The 10,937-nt window shown below is 30.1% G+C and overlaps 1 protein-coding gene across 4 annotated transcripts in view; it reads left to right on the top strand.

The window, feature by feature from the left end:
* The window catches only part of LOC111619676 (coiled-coil domain-containing protein AGAP005037-like), a 341,137-nt gene that overhangs the window by 89,650 nt on the left and 240,550 nt on the right, over positions 1-10,937 (top strand). For all 4 annotated transcript variants that reach the window (XM_023361441.1, XM_023361440.1, XM_023361443.1 and 1 more), the window contains one exon: positions 8,668-8,824. In XM_023361441.1, coding sequence (XP_023217209.1) covers positions 8,668-8,824 — 157 coding nt within the window. The remainder of the gene's footprint in view (positions 1-8,667; positions 8,825-10,937) is intronic.

Here is a 10,937-nt window from a genome sequence, read left to right as displayed (position 1 = left end):
TTTTCCTTTGTTTAAGGGTATTTGGGCAGTTTATTCTCTGTTATATTCTCAAGTAAACAATACATACAAGTACAGTACAGTATTTTCTGAGGAAACACTCGTACTTATTTTTTTTAACCCCATTCCCGATAACCCGGCATTTTCACAAACTCGGCCACCCTTCGGTCCACATTAGGCCGAGTTTTCGAGGTTCTACTGTACTTCACTTTCAGTTACAAATTACAGCAAATTAACTTTACTTTTCTTTTTGATTTTACAAGGAGACATCCAAGCTTTGACATCCTACTGAATTTTAATAAAATTTTAATATGTTTTAATACATTCTTTCCACTAATGCACATTCATCTAAATCAAAGTTAGTTTACAAGATATCATTTTTTATACTTTTCCAAGGGTATATTGAGTTCTATTGTAATGATCAGGCATGGACCAGTGAATATAATACCAGGTTGAGAAAGTCTAAGTCATGGTTCATACTGCATTTTCACAATTTTTTTCTGGAGTGTGCAGTCTAATGAATTATTAAAAAATATATTTGGCCCAAAGCATTTTGTAATTATTAAAATCATTCACACATTTTTAAACCAACAACTGAATAGTAAATCAATAGGCCTACATTTTCTACAATTATTTAAAGATATGCAAATGATTAATATAATTCACTGGATTGCATATTTCAGAAAAAAAATATGTAAAAAAAGTTGAAAAAAGGGCAAACCTGTAATGTCAAGCTTTTCAATCTGGTGTTATAATCATCGGTATAGGCAAACTTGTTAAGATTCAATCATAGAACTCAATATATAACCCATGGAAAAAAGTTTAAACAATAATTTCTCGTGAACTACTGCTCATTGGCACAAGTTACATTACCTTGCATTAGTGGAAGAGATGTACTAAAACATTAAAATTTCAGCAAAATTCACAATGTCAAAGACATTTTAGACCTTTGTTAGACTGATTTTAATATTGGTCATCACTATTCATAATTTTTTTGCTGGTTTACTTTTTTTTTCAGTTGTTTGATTTCTATTTTCTTATAGTCAGTTCCATAAATTTTCTTTTCACACTTTTGCCACTTTCCTCACTTTTGTTCAAAGAGAATCAAAACTCTGCATAATCAGACTATGGTGATGCAGAACAAACTAATGGTCAATTTTGATTGCTAATAGTGCTGAAAGTTAAATTTAGAGACAAATAGCACGTTATCTAGAAGTTGGATCAGCCTATCAATTCTGTTTTCTAAATTTGCTGAATGAATGATAGATGAATAGATAAGAATAACTCCCAAATGACTGTTGTTGCCATGGTGGAGAAGCTTTCTTTTATAGAAGTTTCTGTGCAGATATATCAAGGATAAAATTCTTGTCAAAACCTACAAACATCAGATGATCCTGAAAGATGTTTTCACCAATTTGTTTGGTAATTGTGGCATAAAACACATTATGCACAAGAAAGCACCAGTGAAATCATCCAATTTGACAAAAAGTGTTGTAACAAAATGAGTCATTCTTCTCAATCATAGTTGGCTTTGACAGCACCATGAAAGTGCCCCACTTTTGCCTTAGTTTTCACACAGTCTTCAGCACACTATGTCCTAACATATTTTGATCTGTGGTATAATAGCATACTGGACTTTTATCAGACAATTCTGGATTATCAGCTATTTTTCAGAGGGTGCTGGATTACCACATTCTGAATGAACAAACTTTCACTGTATATAAAAAGACCATCCTTCAGAAAATCATATAAAGTCATATATTTATTGATAAAAAGTTTTTAATCCCATAATTAATTTAAGTGGCTAGAAAATGCACAAATTCCAAAGCCTCTAAAATGCTTTTAATAATTCTCAACAAACATCCAAATGTATAATATAATTTCAGTTTTTATATTTTTAAAGACTGTTCTTAAATACAAAATATTTAAAAATACAAATAACTTATGGTTAATTACTATAATTTAAGTGAATGAAGCATACAATATCATAATTGTAAATGCAATTTTTCTCTAAACACATTTTATTGAAGAATTGAATTTTAAACACAATGTTTTATGCTACAAAAAATATTGTGGTGATATTGGCACTAAGTGGCTGTATTTTTAAGTTGAATTTATGTGAAGCCACAATGTTTAAAACCCCTTAAGCCCTAAGCCCAAGATATCTTGGGCAAGTTACATAGTGTTAGATAAAACGCGGTCCTTAAGGCCATTTTTGAAAAAAAATTTTTTTTCTGAATTCTTGGAATGTTTTAAGTCTCCAAATTTTTTCAAAATTTTTTTCCCACGTGAAAAAATGTTATCACGATTTTAATCAACTTTTAATGACGCGTGCTTCATGCTTTATTACTTTTTAATTGTTTTTTAAAGGGAGTTTGATATCAAATTTCATTCATTGTTCTGAAGTTGTAGTGCACCGATTTTCCTTTAGTAAAGTTATTTAAAGCTAGTTTCTGACGTCAAAAACGACCTCCGATAGTTTTTTAATTTTTTTAATAAATAGATTTTATTATATATATGTTTAATTAATTAGGGGGGTCGGAAATCGCAATAAAAATTATAATTTTTTAAAAATATTTTAAAATACTGTATACGTTTAATTTCTAGTCATCCTACTTTAAACCCTTCTCCTCCCGAGACATCTATGAGAATGTCCCGGGAAATACAACACCAGCTGTGTTCAAGGTTATCCAGCTGTGTAAACAATGACTCATTGGTGTTATATTTCACAGAAAGACCAGACAAAGAAAAATAACATTTGAAGCTTTTTCTTCAAAATAAACGCATTTCTTTCGTTTTTTTTCAGTTTTAAGTATTTTTTACGTTTAATTAAATTAATGATTATAAAATATCAAAAATCTCAATGTCCTTAAGGGGTTAAGAAGATGTAGAAAAAAGTGTACAATTCTTGTATAATGTTATAAAATTAACTGTTACTTTGACAGCATCATTTACAACTAAATTTAATGAATGAGAGAGATGCACGAAGTACAGAAAAAGTTCTAGAATTTACTTTCCTTAAATTTATGATTTATTTATCTGTTTGTCATAAAAATTTGTCTTTCCACTACTTTCCCGAGACTACAAATATTCGAGTACAAAGTAGCCGGTTTCGACTTATTTCTACTTAAGTAGTAGTAAAATAATTAAGCAATTAAGGAATTTGGGACATAAATAAAACCCTGATGAAAGAGCCGGAATATTACTTAAACAAAAGCTTAACCGACCCAATCTCTAGCCTAGTATAGCAGGGACTGATTTCTTCATAATATTAGACGTAATATAAACAGAAATTTTTCCAGTTCAATGAGAGTGACCGAAAAGTTGTAAATTTTGGAAATTTCCATGGACAACTAGTCCTAAAAAGAATTAGCTAGAAAACAAATGACTATTATGTTTAACATATTTAGATTTTTACAGCTATGGTGGAAACGTTTAAAATTTACAACAACCCTGTTGCATCTTTTGAGATATACTAGTGATGTGACAAGAGAGGCATTTGACATTAACTCGTATTGGCACTCATGGGATTTAACAGCCCACGTGCATGCACGCACAGCACACCTAGCAGGACTGTCTCTGATTCCACTTGTAGGGAGCTATTTGATTAAGTGGTTAAGATTTAAAAAACTAAAATTTTCTCACTTGAGTACTGGAAATATATAATTAAAACTCCAAAACCTTTAAACGTCCAGTAGTAATCAATTTAACAATAAACAAACGTTTTCGACCGTACTCTCGGTCTTCATCAGGCTTAAAATCCGTTAGATTCGAAAACGTTTGTTTATTATTAAATTGATTACTACTGGATGTTTAAAGGTTTTGGAGTTTTAAAAATAAGATTTAAAAAAGTAAAGAAGATTTTATGTTATTTTTATGTACGTTTCTTTACAAAGCTATATTTAATTATAATTTTTTTTAAAAGTATATTCGTACAATTGAAGAATATTTTGTACCAGGTATGTATATCCACCACACATTTTATTTCACCAAGTAAGTTTTTATAATTTTATTTTTAATTTTAGCCCTTATATCGTGGCCAGCGATTCAGAATGTAATTGCGATATTGAAAATTTATTTTAGGAAAGTTTTGGCTCGAGATCATATAATGAAAAAGAAAATGTTATTAAAAGAGAAAGGCCAATGCCTAAGTTAAATATAAACATTTCAAAAAAAAAAAAATGTTTGACATTTTCACAATAAAATGGCTCTGTAAATGCAAAAATACAAAAATTGTTTTGTTGGCTTTGCCTACTATTTTCAAATGAATTTAGTGTGTGGAATAAGAATGTCTTTGACAATTTAGCTGGCAAAAGACACGAAAAATCGTCGATTCTTTTGTATTTGAAGCAGTTTGGAAATCAAAGCGGAATAGAATTTAACATTAGTAAATAATATAAAATAAATATTGAAAATTATAATGAGATAGTTACAGCTAATAGATATATTTAAATTAATAGATGTTATGTTATATGTTATATCAAAGCAAGAATCGGCATTTAGAGGGCATACGGAATCTATTGAATCTAATATAACAGAGGTAATTATATTGAAGTTTATTAATAACTATTTATTAATTACGTCGGATAAATAATCTATTAAACATAATACATTTAAATAATTATTACATTTAAATACTAATACATATATACTAATACATTTAAAGAATTAACTGATCGCCCCTGGAAGTCGGCTTCTTACAAAAACACAGCTTTCCTATCATCAAATATCACGGCACGCCACTGCTATTCATACTGGCCGATTTAGCTGACCCATGGTCATATAAGGCATCTGCATTTTGCACACTGGTAGTGAGAGCCCACTTGCATTCTACAGAGATGTCATGTACCAGCAAGGAACTACAGTATCTGAAACAAGTTGCGTCCAACCATGGGTACAGCCGCTAATTTATCAACACTAGCGTCCACACATCTGGCTGTGTCATCTAATACCAATAACAACATTAACAAAACAGAAGCTAATTTGGTAGTCCTAAACTACAATCCATTTTTCATCACATATACAGAAGGATTGCAAAAGATTTAAACATACTCATAATGTACAAAAGGAAACCCAACATTTTCCACCTTCAGTCTAATGCAAAGGATGGCACTGAGGATGCAAGAGTGCCTGGAATTTACCATATTCCTCTACAGGACAATAGGTTTGACAGAATACTAACGTATATAGGATCCATTTACAGATCGTTGCAAGCTAGGCTAAAAGTTCATAAATATGATGTATGAAAAGGAAACATTAATATAGCTCTGGCACGTTATGCCAGTGATCCAGGGATTTTCCCGTTGTGGGACTGGCAAAACTTTAAAACATTAGAAGCAGTAGAGATCTACAGGACAGACGAGTGAAGCATGCATCAACACAGATGCCATTCATGTACCAAATGCACGGAAATATTATTTAGACTCATAAAATATACGTCATAAAGGAAACGTCATAGCTTTTATTCGAACTTATTTGAAACTTCTAAAATTATAATGCGGCTACATTCTATTTATAGAATGGTTTTTCTGTTTTACATTTCCTGAAGAGGGCCAATAAAGTAGTGGCTGAAAATGTTTGAATTATTGAAGGTATAGGTTTATTTGCTGGAAATTTTTGCATTTAGGTGTGATTCTCTACAAGCTACTGATATATCAAGAAATAGCAAAACATAGGGGTATACAATTAACATTCAGATGCAACCATACCATTTTTAATATCCTTAAAAACTGGAAGGATTGTAACAACTTGCTCAGAATTCCAGGAGTTTACAAGGTTCCTGTGAGAGATGATTGATTTGGCAACAATCTAGAATATATAGGCTCAACATTATGCTTGCTCAAGGTTAGAATAGCAAAACACAAATATGATATTAATAAAAAGAAAAACAGCACTATCCTGTCCACTTATGCGTCTGATAATGATGTGCACTCCTTACTTGATGAGGCAACTAATCAAAACATCTAAGCATCCTGAGTACATAGAAACTCTGGAGGCCAGAGACATTTTTAAATCGGAAAACAAAGGCCGCTGTATCAACTTCAAAGAGGAACAATGCCTGTCATATGCTTGGAAAACACTATATGTACTGTACATGAGAACAGTGATGATGCAAACACATAACGGAATTGCGTCATTGTAATAATATACTGAATACATTGATTTTTAATATTTTTAATTTTTATTTTTTATACTTTTTTTGTACTCTTCCTATAGTTATGTTGGCACTGTGCTATTTTTTGTGTTTGAAATTTTCATTTTTTAAAAAATTTATTAACATTCCAAAATACATTCCATTTTATGTAGACCTGAGGAAGATCTTGCCTAGATTGAAAACATTTGTCTTTAAACATTGGTTTATCATTAAACAGTACTGGAAACAAAAAAGGCTCTAAGTTGATTGAGGTTTTTTTATTAGTATTACTTTCCAGTTTCATTTGGTATGAAGTTATTTCTCCATTAAATTTAATAACAATAAGATTAAATTGTTATTTTTTTTTTTACATTTATAATTTATCTCATTTGGGATTTGCAACACCTTAACTAATCATGCCATGCCATGAACATGTAAATGGTGCTTCTGCATAGATATTAATAATTCTAGAAAAACTTTAATCATGATTTTCTTGAGAATGCCTGAATAGTGGGTCCTGCAGCTTTGGCAGAGTTTATGTATGAGTAAATATTACATGTCCACAAAATTTTGTTGAAATCAGTGATGACAACCTCCTGTGTTCCCCTTGTAAATGATTAACTCATTCAGGCTCCCTACTCTTGGCTATTTTTTGAAATTATTTCGATTAGGGATTTGTTTACACATTCACAAATTCCATGACAAATTCAATGATATTCTATTTCTAGGTTTGGTAGATAGTTTTTCTGACAACAAGTGAAAAAATCTAAAGTAGTTGAATCTTTTTTATTTTATGTAATTTATTACTGTATTAAAGCATTTTGTTAGATTTTATTGTAATATTTTAACAATAAAATGTACTTGAAATTAATAAATAAATATACAGGTATCCCTCATACAACATGGTTTTGCTCTAACATGGTTTGAGAATTTGGAAATCTTGTATACAAAATTTCACAATCTTTAAGTGCAAACTCCATAATTCAATACTTTTTTTTTTTATTGAAGTAAGCATATGTGTTATCTCAAATTTTTCCATGGCATTTAGAATGTTGAAATTTTCAATTTGTTTTGTGCCTTTTGTCAGATTTACTTCAATGACAACTGATAGTGCAATTTTTTTCTCTTATCCTAGCTTTCCTATCAACCAGATGTTATTGTTGTTGCTTTCAGACTTTAGCTTTTAAGTTGTCATATGTTTTGTTTTATAGATTCATCTTTGTATTTAGTTAAGTTTATTTAAACATTTTCAGGTAAGTGTTATAAAAGTTGTTTTTAACTGCAGGTAAGTAATCATTCATAAAAATGATGAACTAAATACAGCAGTATCTTGGTACTCAAACTGTTCTGAACTTGAACAATTTGGTATTTGAACGGAAATTATGAAAAAAAATGACTCACTACTTGACTGAACAAATACGACCTGCTAGAACAAATTTTCAATTAATAACATTTTTTTATTTTGTCTTTCATAAAAGATTTTTTATGATAAAAATAAAAAAATGAAGACATTACTGATATTTTTGATAAAGATAAACAAAAATGCTCAGAAGACAATAAAACTTTGTAAAAAGAAAATACCCTCGTTTTACTAAAATTAATATTAGCGAGGTTGAGGCTGAAGTTTGAAACGCGAAAATGTGTACATTGGATGTTTGGCGCTGCTTTCCTGTAAGCCTAGAAGTTTAACAATGGTGTTTGGAATGTCAAGCATGATTCCACTGACTATCCAAACACCATTGTCAAACTTCTAGGCTTACAGGAAAGCGGTGCTGAATGCCTGACATACATGTTTTTGCGTTTAAAACTTCAGCTTCAACCTTGCTATTAACACATGATACAGTACTTTCAGTTGTTATCACTACTTAAATATTGATTGGAAATAAATTATTGATTGCTTTAATAAACATATTACTCTTAGTAATAAAAAAGAATAGGATATTTTTGTTAACTTTTGGAACCTAACTCTATGTTTTGCACTTTGTTGTTTCGTATAGCACGGATTCACATAACACGGCAGTTTTTCGGAATGTAACTACCATGTTATATGAGGGATACCTGTATATGTATATATAGTATTGGACCAATTATTCAACTTCCAGAAAACCAGCTATTTTCAAAACTGGCTAATTTTGAATTTTTGGAAGGCTGTAGTACATCTGTACTTTACTGGGCAACCATTTCTTTTTTATTTTTATAGTTTACAAATCACAAGACACTACTTCAATTAGGATTTTTATTTTTTGTCATTTCATTTTCTTATTTATCCTACATTTTAAGAGGATTAATGATTATCAAACAATTCTGCTTTAGAAAGTATATTAATTTTTATCTGTTTAAATACAATTTTGTTTTTTCATTGCTTATTTTATATTTTAAGTGTATATTTAGCCTGTGTCCAAAAATCCAGACCACTTTAGTCCCAAGCTTGCTGGATAATTGGTCCAGTATTATATATATTTTTTGACTGCTTAATTTCAGTACAAAAAAGAAAAAGATATAATTCTTAAAACTAATATTATTATGTTTTTTAATAGGTATCAAAGTCTTCAATGCAACCTCCTGGATATTATGGCCGGGTCAGTCCATATGCACCTTCAAATATTTCTCAAACACTGCCACATAGAACAACAATTAGATGTTATTCACCTACTCCATCTGAAAGACATAAAACTCAAACATTACATCCGCCTGGTAAGAATATTAAATATTAGAAATTATCCACATCTGATAAAACAAACATTCTTTAATCTCGTATATTTCCTCAAATTTTCTGATTTATTCTCCTAACTTCATCCAGCGTTCCCAGTTATCAGGGACCTGTTGACACACACTACTTTTGTCACAATAATGTTGTTACTCCTAAAGACTCCTGAAAGCCCAAAAGTACTAGGATTTAAGTAAAAGAGATTAAATGATATTTTTAAAAAAGGACTAAGTGTATAAAAATTGAAATTTTTAGATTATCCACTCTATTCATTTCATTTAGTGTCTTCTAATTTTTATTTATGTTATCACAAAATTATTTTAATAGTAAAGAAGTTTTGAAGTATTAAAATATGATGTACTGTACAATTATGTTTTAAATCAAACAATAAAACTTTTATGCAAATCAAATCAATAAACTTTTGAAAAGTTGGGAGAAAGCAACTGCAAATAATGGAAATTAAATTGTTCACTGATTGAATATACTTTATTTTTAGAACGTTATTTTGATTGTTTTTTCCTGAAAAAAATGCAAAACTTTCTGTTCAACTCAGTAGTTATGTACATAAAATTTTTAAATTTCTTCTTTCTACTAAATACTCTCTATTGTATTTTTGATATACTAATGATTTATTAATAACTTGGAAATGCTCTAAGGATAAGTTATTGATTTTTATAAATATGTTAAATTTTACTTATTCAATCATTACATTTTTACCTGAATAGAAAACAGAAGTCAGTACTATTTTATTTTTAAGAGCAAATACTTCATAAAACTGGTTGATGAAACAAATATATAATCAAGTATCTTTATTTAGTCCATCAACTTTATTTCTCTTTACAAAGAAATAAAGTTGCTGGACTAAGTGAAGATACTGTGATTTTGAACATTTTTGAACTTCTTCAGGTATTATTCAAAAATGGAAAAGTCTAGAGAACACAATGTATTGGGTTGTTCGGAAAGTAAGTTCATTTTTTTCCGTGGGAAAAAACACCATATTTTTATAATACAGTAGATCCCCCTATAAGACGGTAGATACGTTCCGTTCTTTATGAATAAATTTTGTAGGAATCATAGTTTACGGACTACGGCTGTTTGAAAGGTTTTCTTTCATAAAATTAATCGATTCTAGACTAATTCGACTCAACATTTCCAAAATACGTATATTTTTTTGAAAATAATCCGTATAAACTACGTTATAAACAAAAAATTGTAGGATTGCTTACCGAGTGTGTACCGTTCGACTACGCCCGTTGCTAAAGCTTGGTTTCGTCGCGGAACAGCGCATCAAACCGCGGCCGCGATTTCTGATATTATTTTTCTGCGAAAACTTCGTTGACCTTTGGAGACATCCTTAATATAAATAATTTTTATGGCCGTTAAATAAGAAATGTTTCTTTCACAAGAAATGTATAAAATTACAGTACTGGACAGACGATAGGTCGCCTAACTCGCCGTAGCGTGACGCTAGACGGCGAAAAACATATATTTAATTATAATAAAGTTACAATAAATTAAGTTAATATATAATTATATATACAGTACCTAATTTATATATAATTAATATATAATTATATGTACAGTACCTAATTTATATATAATTATATGAACAGACGATACTAAACTCAATTTATCCGCCTAAACGTCTGTAGCGTGGTGCTACGGACGGCGGGAAAGTAGTTCGGCTGCCCGATGACGTTTTACGTATTATAGGAGTTATTTTTACCGTTGTTTACGGATACTGCCACAATTTTTATAGGAATCATAACTATAGGAAACGGTTTTATAGGGGGATCTACTGTAAATAAATATTTTATTGAATTATGTATCAACCATTTTGGTCAAATACCTGTTGTCATCATTTCTGGTAGTAGCATGATTTCACATTCATAAAAGTTTTGATCATTGCTTACAAAAAACTGATACAAGTGATTTTTGACATTGTCATTTCAAGTAAATGTATTACAGTTAAAAAAATTTGTATAGACCGGAACAAAGTAGTAATCTGAGTGTGCTCGATCTGGTGAATATGGTTGGTATGATAGTATGTCCCATCTAAGTTACGAGTTATCGAACTTGTGTGAAATTTGACATTATTGT

The sequence above is a fragment of the Centruroides sculpturatus genome, unplaced genomic scaffold (assembly GCF_000671375.1).
Source record: "Centruroides sculpturatus isolate CEXI.00-Female unplaced genomic scaffold, Cexi_2.0 scaffold165, whole genome shotgun sequence".
Classification (NCBI taxonomy): Eukaryota; Metazoa; Arthropoda; class Arachnida; order Scorpiones; family Buthidae; genus Centruroides; species Centruroides sculpturatus.
Note: the sequence above shows the minus strand (reverse complement) of the source record. Positions and strands in the feature narration are given on the sequence as shown.